The 12,650-nt window shown below is 41.2% G+C and overlaps 1 protein-coding gene across 1 annotated transcript; it reads right to left on the minus strand.

The window, feature by feature from the left end:
- Nucleotides 1-297: 297 nt before the first annotated feature.
- Nucleotides 298-12,319, minus strand: nadkb (NAD kinase b). Its single transcript, XM_084912052.1, has 12 exons — nt 12,034-12,319; nt 10,156-10,449; nt 9,966-10,049; nt 9,220-9,349; nt 8,077-8,185; nt 6,807-6,892; nt 6,224-6,326; nt 5,968-6,143; nt 3,245-3,344; nt 2,958-3,115; nt 1,334-1,416; nt 298-1,239 (listed from the first exon to the last, which is right to left on the minus strand). The coding sequence occupies exons 2-12, from the start codon at nt 10,446-10,448 to the stop codon at nt 1,080-1,082; spliced, it is 1,482 nt and encodes a 493-aa protein (XP_084768178.1). The 5' UTR covers nt 10,449; nt 12,034-12,319; the 3' UTR covers nt 298-1,079.
- Between the last annotated feature and the right edge of the window lie 331 nt (nt 12,320-12,650).

The raw sequence follows: 12,650 nt of genomic DNA on the forward strand, positions 1-12,650 counted from the left end.
CTGCTGCGACTGGTTGGGGTGAGACATGCTTCCATTAATTTGCTTACCTGCGCTTTCACCCACTTCCTGACAATTAATTTCAAATACCTGGCTCACTGTGCGACTTACATCTAAAAACAGCAGCAGTGTTAACATCAGTCCAGAGGAACAGGAGTGAATGACACGTAATTGTAGAAAATGTGCTTATTGAATGATTTTTACTGGCTAACTAGAACTGCTAGTTTTCTCATGAGAGCTAAAAAAAAAAAAAAAAAAAACTGATTTGATGAAGGGAGAGTTTGGGTTCACACAAAGATGAAAGAAGAAAAACAGTTTTTTCTTTATTTTTAAGTTTGGCTCCTGCTACATCTTTTAATCATTTCACAGTCTGTCGATAACGACGGCGACACAGCAATCTGACTTACATTATAACTCAGGCTGAGAAGTTTGTAAGGCAGCTGAAACATGAAGTGTTTTACGGTGAGAACAGAAAGTAGGCCGTGAACTCCACAAGACGTTCATAAAGTAGAAAACAATCACATACAGTCGTCTTTGGCTTACTCCGTGATAGAAATTTCATTTTAAGTCGACTGTTTTCTTAAACTTGCTTCAAACTCCTGTCCTGAAAATATTCAGATATTATATAAATATGACATTAAATAAATTAATCCTAGATTCTTGTATTTACAAATTTACATTTAAAGGTTGAGTACAAAGAGTATGCTTGCTTCATTTCAGCTTTCAGTGTATCTCTATGTTTATGTCGCTATCATCTAGCACTCTTACACTTATCATTGATGATTGTTTAGTACTCATGACGAGCTTTGGGTGGTCATCATCATGCAATTGTTAAGATCTTTTTTTTTCCAGATGAAACATGCTTTCTTTCTGGAAGCTACACATAAACTACAGTGTGTATTCACTGGACTGTAATGCGTTGATGACTTGGGGTGCAAATGATCACTGTGCACCGCTGATTTGACGCTGATTTGGTTGCAGACGATTCCTCAGTTCGTCTCTGAACAGACCTGATCCCTTCGTTCTCTCCGGGCTGCTGCAGAGAGCTTCAGCTGAATGTCTTTGAACCCCAAACATACCAGTCAGTTTTCTGTGTCTGACGAGTCAGAGGTGTCTGCGAGTCGGGCCTGCCTCTTGCGTACGTTCCAGTGCAAACACTGAGCCAGACTTTCAAACCAGTCATACACCAGGTCGTGACAACAGATCGACGGCACCGGGTAACAGGAGGTCGTGATCTTAATACTGTGGGTAGAAGAACAGACGGAAGAATCATCTTAAAACTGAGGAAAAAAGTATTTGTAGTGAATCTGTTACAGACGTTGACACTTGTGCTTACCAGTCTCCGTGCTGGATCTCCTGCCTCTTCCTGCCATCAAACGACACCCAGGCAGTGTTCCTGGCATCAGGGGACAACGTGATCTGTTTCAGGGAAGGCGAGGACAGACTGTCAGTGTTAGAGTTAAAACAACATCAGCCAGGCGAGCAGCTCCATTTTACTTTTAAAACATTTTCTAACCAGCACTGACAAACTTACGGATGAGAACAAAGGGCACGTCACTCATTTTGTGAGCATCTGGCCATGAACCAAAGCACCAATGCAAAAACTGCTGTTGTTACCAGATAAAACAAAGTGACTATAATTCAGAGCGGCTGACAGAAACAATTTCATGAAATATATCCAATATTTCTCATTCAAACCCTTGTTAGAGCTGGTATAAGTAAGAGGGTTACTGGAGTTATTCCACAACGGTGGGGTGAAAATTTAATTAAGATATTTAAGCCTGTAATAAAGTGATGGACAGACCACCAGCCTCACAGCAAGAAGCTTCCTCGTTCGAACCGCCTGACCTGGTACCCGGAGGATTGTGGGTTTTCCGTAACAGTCCAGAGACTTGCATGTTAGGCTACCTGGTGTTTGTTTGTAGATGCCTCCAGACCAGAGTTAATGTCACTGACCAATACATTTCACAGTTTTCATTAATGGCCTTTTTTTCTGACAAAAACAAAACAATATCTAAATAAAAACTAATGCACGAGGACAAAAGCTATGATGAAATGTACCGACACTTTTATGAATGACCTGAAGATACTCTGTTGAGACGAAATCCAATCAGAACTAATTAAGTTGTGTAGAATGGTGGTACACGTTTGGAACAGATCTTCTTGTGCAGTAAGGTTAGACACGCACATTTGTTGTGCCCATAAGACACAGTCTGAGCTGGGTTGGGGGGCGGCCACTAAATGGTACATGGACTGGTTCTTTCATAGCTTTTTTCTACTGTACTTGTTTTATAAACCATGCCTCATTCCCCCATTCATAGAAGCACTTTTTTTTCCTATCTAAGATTCACACACTCACTCTCTGGTCGGATCAGAGAGCAACTTGGGGTTCATCATCTTGCCCAAAGGTCTATTTTGTAAATCTTGGTGATACCATGTTTCAGAGAGGAGGATTATCTGTAGTACGCTCATTGGCTAGTGACTTGTGACTGACATGTCATTAGCGTATGTGCGAACAGCTGCACAGTCAGATGCGCCCATTCCTCTGTTCATCTTTTGGTTTTGTTTATTTTAAGCCAAGGTAGCAATGGTGAAAACACTAAAATAGAGGCTTCAAAACGGGACTTCACTAACCAGTGGATGATCTCATGGCAGCTGCATCATTTATACTGTGTTGGCAGATCGTGTTGATGGCTCTATTCGCATTATTTTGGCTCAAGGTGAACACAGTGAGTGAGTTTGGGCTATTAGTGTGGTGTGAAAGCGCACTGTTGTGTGGGGGGGAAAAAAAGATGCTGGATTTCTAGCAATATGGACTTCTATAGATTATGTTAGATTCATAATTGTTGTTTGGCAACATTTAAATATGATTTTGTTTTTTCCTTCCGTGCACAGTCAGCACTGAGAGAACATTTAATATATACAAAACACAATAAAGATGTTTCCAACCTCCTCCTTACCATGAGCTCCACCCCAGCAGGAACCACAATGGGCCTGAAAGAGAGCGAGTGGGGGCAAATGGGAGTGACCATGATGGCGGGGACATTGGGATGGATCATAGAAGCTCCTGCTGCAGCCGCGTACGCCGTGCTGCCTGTAGGTGTGGACACGATCAAACCTGGAGAACAGAGAGAGATGGAGGCAGTTTAACACATTTGCCTTTGACTTTGAGTTTATTTGTACACAAACACTTTGTTTCAGCTCTAGTAGAAACCAAATCAGTGCTCTGGAAGAAGCACAGACCCACCGTCTCCCTGCACTGAGGTGATGAGTCGTCCGTCAAGGTACAAGTCCACGTTGGACAGGTAGGAGGAGGGTCCTCGATCCACCACCACCTCATTCAACACCTGCACACACACACACACACACCCGATCAGAAGGCCTAGGGAACTCTGCCATGTTCTTATAAAGGATATAAATCCTCTCTCCGAATACTGAAGACCCAAAATAAGCAACTGCAGTGCCATCTTTTGGCCAAATGACACATACTTAATATGAGCAGTAATCTATAAATGTGAATTTAGTGCAGTAAAATGAAAAAGCAAATAAATGTCTTTAGCTCAGGATCACTAAAACACAGTTCAAAAATAAAACTGTAGGAATGGTTGTGATTTTACAGATCAAGGAAACTAAACTGTATGGACTCAATAAGACAGCAGAAAATATTGTATGAACTTGCCAGTGTGTCATGCTGTTAATATCCACATGGTGGTGCTATTTACAACAAAATTAAATCAGTTTGTCCTTTGAAGTTGGCACTAAAATTTCGGCAAAATATCTGGTTGTTTTTTCCACTAAACATTCAAACAAGCAAATCTAATGAAAAGGAAACCTCTGGTTGGAGATGAAGGTCTAATAAACAAACTGGTTGTCATGTAAATTGTAGAGAAACTCCACACCCATTGAGCAGTAAAACACAGAATAACATATCCATGTGTTCCCTGAAGACAGCCTTAAATCTGCTCAGTGTACTCCATAAAACAATAAACTAGTACATTACAGAAAGAAAGAAAGTACAAGCAGACTGACTGCAAACAAATCATGTTCCACACTTCAGTGAGTCTCACAGCCTGCTGCAGCGCCGTGCTGTGATGTCTGGCAGATATACTGACGTCAGCTGACCACAATGCAAACATCCTGCTGGGCGCAAGCAGACATGATGTAATGTGAGGTCAAACTGAAGCTCAGGGATCAGAACAATCCGTCACTGTCTTTTATCGATGAGCCTAAAAACTCCAGGGGGGTGAGAGGACTAAGGAGAGGGCTGTGCTTAGAGAGAGAGGCTATGTGTGTGTGTGTGTGTGTGTGTGTGTGTGTGTGTGTGTGTGTGTGTGTGTGTGTCGTGTTTGTTAGTTACACAGTGTGTCAAACCGAGAACGTCAGGAATCATTAAATATCCATTCGGCACCGACTCCACTGTTGACGCCACAGTATCCTTGGAAACTGGCTCAACAAACATTCATAACATCCGAATTTCTCTCCCGAGCAGCTTTATTATGACTGTTACCATGGCAACCAAGCTGCTGATCCCTCACTGAGCCCTAGACTACACACACATACACACACAGTCAGGTTCCATCATCTTAATGCCGTGCAGGAGTGTGATCGGGAATTAACAAGGAGGCCAAACTGCAGTCCCATGAGCCCAAATATTTACAGGAACTAAGGAACCACAGGAACTTAACTGGGAACTAAGAGGTCCCAGCTGCTGAATCTAAAGGACATCAGAGAGATTAATCATATGATAGATTTAAAAAGGACTGCATTTTAGAGACCCACAGGGAAACAGAAACATGGTTGTGGTGCTTTCCTTGGCATCTCAATGATCTCAGGTACAAAAGTTAAACCTAAGGCTTTTAGAGAGTTAACTGGATTTTAAATCAAATAATCAGGTTGTGACTGGAATGTAGACTTTCAGTTTTAACTTAAAAGGTTTAACAAAAGTACTGTTTAAGAATTCATTTTCATACATAGTCTCACATTTTCAGAAGTCCTAATTTTGAAATCCTTCAACATACTGTTGTTTTTTTGCAGGCTGATTGGCTGGTAACCCTATCATCATCATCATCTTCAGGGTTTCCCACAAAAACCTTAGGTGGTTTTTGTGTTTTAAGATTTCTTTTAAGTGTGTGTTCAGTTAGATAAAGTATTTTATCAGCCTTTTACACAGGTAAAACCTGCCTGAAAAGGTTAGTCAAACTATCAAGCACAGCATTAAAGATGCAGTCACACTGAGTGATAAAAGTGTGTAAACAGCATACTGGAAATACATTTAAGGGCCTTTTACTGGTAATTGTATATTTAAGACATTTTGAGACTCACAGACACCCTGATAAATTCAAAGGAGCCATGACTGTGAAAAAGTAAACTGAAAACTCAGCGCATCTGTCTCCAAAGTACACAAACAGCTGAGGGACGCAACGAAGCAATCAGCTAATTAACAGATGCTTCTCTCCTGCCCTGACACTGTTTTTTCACTCTCTTTGACATCAAACTGTTAGGTCGTTCAATGAAGGTTTGTAACCCTTGCCCTCATTATAATATTCTAATTTATCATTTAGTGGCACTGATAACCGCGTGAATAAAAGTTTGCATCAGCCATGCGTCTTCACAAGAGTTTCATCTGTTGCCTGAGAGCTGCACACTTTCTTCACACCAGAAACCCCAGAAGGGTTGACTGTGAATGGGTAAATGTGACCTGTGGTGTAGGAACTGAGTGCTTCATAAGAACAGAAAAGCTCATTCTATCCACCTACTAAATTCCTAAAATTGTTCTTCCAAATCATGAAAAAGTTCCAGCCTGTAATCTACATTTATGTTTATCTTGAGAATTGTCCAACCATTAATCTGATCATCAGAATGACGTACAATCCACCTCAGCTTCTAAACAAGAACACAAAAGCCAACAAGCTTATTTTTGGGGCGTAAACAGTCCAGCAGCTGATATTCTCACTGACCATTTTAACAAACCTGTAGCTGCAGGGTGACCTTGCCAGCATCGGTGTTGGTGTGTCCATGAGGAAGGAGTCCATTGTGCTCCGGCTGTTGCTGTGGCCCTCCGCTGTACGGCTGCTCTCCTGTTCTCTGAAGCATGTCCTTCACCACCTTCACCTTCAGACGACTGCGCAGAGTGATTGCTGCGTTGCCTGAAAGTCCCCCAAAAATTGCCGATCAGATAAAAAGTTTCCAATGAAACTATTATTATCCAGAAAGAGCTGCAGTTTACCTTCAAACACTTTGGCTACTTCAGTCTTGTATGACTCAAACTTGAACGGTGTCAGAAAGCCCAGAGAGCCAAGGTGGAATGCCATGACTGGAGGGACACTTCCCTGTGGAAAAGAGAAGGCACGCCATTATGTAAAAATTAAAACCAACTCAGAACAATAGAAATGATCCAACCTATACTTTGAAAAGCTCATCAACAGAAAAACTGTAATTAAATATTCAAGTCCAAGCATTTCTTTTTATATTTTAAACAAACATTAATTTAGAAGAGAAGGAATCTGAAAGATTTGTTATGGTTATAATGCAATTACAATGCAAAATGAACATCTGTTATAATATTACACACACGGCAACTTCTAAAACACAGTGTGTCTTTGATGTGATTCATTTTGCTATTCTGAGTCTGTAACATGAAGGAGCAACAGTCATAAATTACTCACCAGGGTTAAAAACGCTACATTAAAATAGAAACAGTGGAAAATGTAAAACTCGCTTTTTTTTCTTTTATGTCACCGCTACAAAGGTCTTGGCTAACGTCAATAAGGTTTTCTGACATTTAAAAAAATAAAATAAAATCACAATACCTGGAAGAGCGAAGAGGCGTAAAGCAAAGTCCCGTCGCCACCCAGACAAATGATGAGATCGATGCAGTCGGATATATCATCGTAACCTGACGTCACACAAAGTAAGTGCTTAAAAAAAATACAACAATGTTACTTCAAGCACGAGCCATTAAAAGATTTCCCCCTCATCAGACACTGCCAACATCTTTCATCATATTTACTCAATACTCAGGATCCCTTATTAAAGTTTCACTTTTTGCACTACTTTATATCAGTCACAACACAGATTGTCAGAATATTTCATTAATGGCAGTTTAAGTGTTTTTAATAGAAAAACACATTGGAAAAAATGCTGCATGGGAGCATCCAATAACATGAATGACAAGGAAACAGCCACCATATGTAGTGAGGTACTGATCCAACACAACATTAACTAGGAAAGCAGAGCAGTGGTTCAAACATGCAACATCCTCTCTCTGATAGCAACTCTTCAAACTGAACACGCTTATTTAACAAACAACGACACATCTATAATATCTATAAGTACTATAATATAAGATCCAAGCACTGGAGCCTATCATAGCTGTCACAGGGCAAGAGGTGGGGTACACCCTGGGCAGGTCTTTCAGATAAAAACCTACATGAAGTAGGGACAATGAGACTAAAGAGCTATGGGAACGAAAAGATGCAAAGCACAAATAAACAGAAAAACCCAACACTGACAACACTACTTCGGCTGTAGCTAATGTAGTTAATGGAAACAATAATTTAATAAACCCAACAAAAAACAGATCAGGAAAGAAAATTTAGCAAAGCTGCTCTTTATCTTAGTTTGAAGGATGACTTTATAAATAAAGATCATTTAGTTATACTATAAAAAGAAGAAGAAATGCAATAGAAATAACACATTGTTATACGTGTTTTGTTTTTTAATACATCTCCAGTACCCTTTCTTTTTTAAACAGAAACACAGGAAATAATGAAAAATGAATGTAAATAATTTTAAATATGTCAGGCACATTAGTGGATGTATCACAGATCGCCTAGACTTATTTTCGTAATCATTCTGAAAGGAAAACTTTAAGTTCAGCAAGTTCTTTGCATTGCTGATGTGGTCATCTTAAGAGTAGAAATAGAATAGCGCTTAGGGTAACATAATCAATAATTTAACACTTCATCTTTGCCATTTTTACACTTTTACTGAAGAATAAACATCAAAAGATTGCACCTTTTACTAAACACAAATATCTGGTCTTCTAATGGTCAAGTTTTGTGTTGCTTTGGGTCTCACCTTCTCTGAAGGTGCAGAGCTGATTACGGATGGAGCCGAACGCCTCGTCCTTCGACAGCGTGGCGTCATCTGCGACCCTGCGCTCCACGTACACCATCATCTGCTTCTCCTGACACAAAAATGCACAACAGCAGCCAAAACACACACAGACATCTCTTAAGTGTAAGCCTTTCAAAATAACGTTAAACATGTGCCAAACACATGTAGCTAGCTTAGTGATAGCATCTGTATGGAATGCAAATATGTGGATTCACTGTCCAACACCGACCGTCTGGTTTCACAAAGTACAGCTTGTTTTTTTTGTTTTTTTTAAACAAACATCTGGTCACAAGGTGTTGTAACTGCTTGAAACCAGACTATAACTTACATGTCTGGACTCTTTCCTGCATTCTTCTTTATGATTATTTGTTGCTCTTAAGGTCTACAAGTGTGTCAGTGTACACTCGGTTCTTTGCCATGTTTCTCAGTAGGTACATGGGTGAAGTTTACAACCCGCCAACAGACAAAACTGAAGTGAAATCACTTTTAAAGAGACGGCTCAGCCCAAACTCTACTTTTGTTCTGGCCTATTTTTTGTTATTAATTTATGTATGTTGCCCAATTTTGGAGATACTTGTTGTTAAAAAAAAGTCTGTCTTCTCTGAAAGAAAAACAAACAAACACAGTCTGACAGACACATGGTAGTGTCCACTGGATATAAAAGATAATTTAATCAGACCAGGCCACCTTCTTTCGTGGCACTCAGAGCAGTCTGTGCCACCCTGTGTGATCCGTCAGTATTAATTTGTTCTTTAGCAGCTCTTATGTAGGGCTGGACCATGCAGGCAAGCTTTCCCTGACCACAAACATCAGTAAGCTTTGGGTGCCTTTGTCCTTTTTGCCCCAGGTCACCTGTAGACCCTTAACTCAAACTGCCACAAAACACCTGCCATTTTGGGGATGCTCTAACTCAGCAGCCTAGCATCGAAGCTTTTATCTCGCTGACACATGTACTTTGAAAACTGTCTGATCGCTGCCTGACTAACATACTCTTAACAGCAGACACAGTAATAACATAATCGGTGTCAATAATTTTATTGTTGTGGAAAATGGGAGTGCAGTACATTATCGACTATACAACACTATAAACGCTGGGTCCTGTACCTCTACTAGAAACCTGCAGAGCTCTTTGAAAGGTTCAGCCAGGCTCTCATCTCTGATTTTCCTGATGACAAGCACATTCACTGGAGGTTTGTTCCAGGTGAGCCTCTGGCTGGCCGGGTCTTGGATGTGCCTGGGACACGGACACAGACATAGAGAAACAAGTGAATAAACAAACACCTAAAACTACAAACGCCGTCTCTCCGCGGCAGGTTATAAAACACACACAAAAAAAGAAGAAATGATCACATATAATATATTTAAATGAGTTTAACGTAACCTTACCACATTGTACTGATAGTTTAGGTCAGTAAATCCGACTGATACCATGTCTTCTCAATTAAATAAACATGATTCAATATTCTCCAGGAGCCGAGTCATTCATTAACTGTGATGACACCTTGAGGTCATGTCTGTACAGGCTGGGGTCAAATTCCAAACACAAGAATATATAAAATGCTCTTTTCCTCGTCCCTTTACCTTTTATCTCCCTTCTTCTTTGTGTGGCGGATAACAGGCATTGTGCAGGTAAATCTGTCTGTATGCGTGTTCACAAATCAAGGCCAAAGAAACTCTTTACGATCAGGTGACGATCACTATCTGTAGCCCACTTTGTAAGCCTTCCCATCTCAGGTAATATCCAATCACAGCATTCTAAATTTATCTTATCTCATTCAGTTACACAAACTCATCTGTGTCAATGTCCTAACAAACACAAAGTCCGACTCATTCAGCACCCTCATGCTTACATGACTGAAGTTGGGTTGGGAAGAATGCAGGCTTTGGGTCCGAAGTGAGTGGCTGGATACGGTCCATGTAGAAAGTGGGCTCTTCTGTGAGAAGGAAAGACAGTGGAGTCAAGAGAACATCACCTCACGTCCCAAGCAGCAGAGCTGTGCCAGTGGCACGAAGGACCAGCTGGCAACCTGCAGTGCAAACCTCTTAGGAGAACTTTCCGCTGTGTCGCTTGCTGAACTGCAGGGCTCCAAGTGCTCGTGTTGGCCTGGCAACCTCCGGCGCTCGATCTCCCACAGCAGCTGTTCATGATCGCCCCCCCGTCGCTGCGACCTCTTCCCATCCCGTCGTTTCCTTGGTGACTTGGACGAGTGCTCCCTGTGCTTAGAGGCCCTGGGTGACTCTGACATCTGACCGAGTGGGGCGGAGGGTCGCAACATGGCTCTGTCCGGCACTGCCAGGGGCCTCAATGGAGGATTGGTCTCTGAATTTTCCATCCTGCAATCAAGGAACATAAATACTGGGTTTGGATGATTTCTTATAAAATCAGTCAAACTTGAGTAAAGTTCACATCTGACAACACAGGAATCAGGTGACTGGTTTTGGTACAATAAGCCATTCAAAGTTTTACCCTCATGCTATGAAAATCTTCCAAGTCACAGGATCTTGGAGTACATTTTAAATTACATTAATTTTTCAGGCATTTTTGAGTCCTCATATTATATCATAAGGAATGTCAACTTTTTACCAACATTTCAATACATGCTCATCTTCTAGTCATGATCTCCTAAGTTTAAATACTTTTTCAAATATAGTAATTCCCAATGTCCACCAAATACCTGTGCACTTCAATTGTAATTCTTAAGCTATTCATAGCACGAAGGTAAAATTTTGCACAGCTTTGTTAAATATATTAAAGGTTTATAAACAAAGAAATCTGACTGAGGCACTCAGGTGGGAGGCACTCATTGAGTCGAGGCACTCATTACTGAAATACTTAAGAGCCCCCCCGCCCCAAAAAAAAAGGAAACAATGACAAAGCCTGACTATTTGAAATAAAAATCACCCAATGCTTTGTTACGTTATTTATTACTTGGTTCCAGCTTCTCAAAGAGGAGGATTTGCTGCTTTTTATTGTTTTATAAAATTATATATTTCATGTCCTAGGATTGTGACATGTTGAATAGACCACAGGAAGCTTTGCCTATACCAGACTTCTTCTTTCAGCTGCTCCCTTTAGAGGTCACCACAGCAGATAATCAGCCTCCATCTCACCCTGTCCCTAGCATCCTCCTCTGTCACATCAGCCCTTTCTATGTCTTCCTTCTCTGTCCTCAGAATCTTCTCTGAGGTCTTCCGCTGTTCAGCTCCACATTCAACATCATTTGGCCAGTATATCCACTATCACTCTTCTGCACATGTCCAAACCATCTCAGCCTCATCTCTTTGTCTCTAAACCACTTAACCTAAGCCATCCCTCTGATGTACTCTTTTTTTTATCCTGTCCATCCTGGTCAGTCCCAATGAAAATCCTCACACCTTCAGCTCTGCCTCCTGTCTTATTGTTAGTGCCATTCTCTACCCTATACAGCAACGCCTATACCAGACAGACAGACATTTAAAGGCCAAATAATAATAATAATGATGATAAATTATAAAAGCTCAAGAGTCCCACAACGTAATTGTTTTTAAATGTGCCCGATAAAGTAAACCAGTATATGTATGTATGTATTTAGTGAGCAGCTAATCCTTCAACCTGAGAGGTTGAAACCTCTAAATGATCCTAACAAATCACAAATAAAATATTTTTACTTGACTGATAAATAGTCTCTGTTCAACTGCAGGTTAATTAGAAAAATAATGACTGATCATTTCAATCATATGGACTTCTCCATCCTAACCGGTGAAATATACGTCAAGAAAACACAGCTGTACAACTTTCTGTTCAGCCCTTATTTTCCAGCAGTGGCCTTGGGCCCAGTTCGGCTGAGATAACCGTCCGTTTATAACACATTGCGCTCGCAGAAATTAAACTAACAGACACACATATAGACACACATAGACACACAAACACTTCAGTACCTGCCGTGACTAACGGCTTTGGAGCCGCTGATCTGTTGACAGCTACCGTTACCTAGCAATGGCTAACCGGCTAACCGGCTAACGGGTCCGACCGGCAGTGAAACTTAACAAAGTGAAGCCTTACTGTGTCACAAACACGCGAACGCGCACATGTCGTTACTAATTCACCACGGCTCGGGAATATTTAGACAATACCGAGGGTGTATTTTAAAAACGGAAGCGCTGCTGTCAAAGAGTACAAGCTGGCACGTTACAGAACGGCGCGTGACCAGGGAGGTGACGTCACCGTTTGTCAGACAGCGCTACAACCCCCGCTCTCTGAGCGTACTTAAAGGCACAGCGCCACGCCTGCCTCTGCTGGTCAAAGACAGTACTACACCCTCATAATGCACACTAAAAATACACTCACCGGACACTTTATTAGCTACACTTTGATAGTACAGGGTTGGATTCCCTTTTTTGTTCAGAGCTGCCTGAAGTCTTCGACGTCTCAAAATATTCATTACAGGTTTTGGTCCATGCTGACATGACAGCATCACACAGCTCCTGCAGATCTGATGGCTTCACATCCATGATGTGAATTTCCTCTTCCACCAAATCCCTAACGTGCTCCTGTG

Source organism: Perissodus microlepis, chromosome 18 (assembly GCF_051167445.1).
Source record: "Perissodus microlepis isolate ML-2025 ecotype Zambia chromosome 18, ASM5116744v1, whole genome shotgun sequence".
NCBI classification, from domain to species: Eukaryota; Metazoa; Chordata; class Actinopteri; order Cichliformes; family Cichlidae; genus Perissodus; species Perissodus microlepis.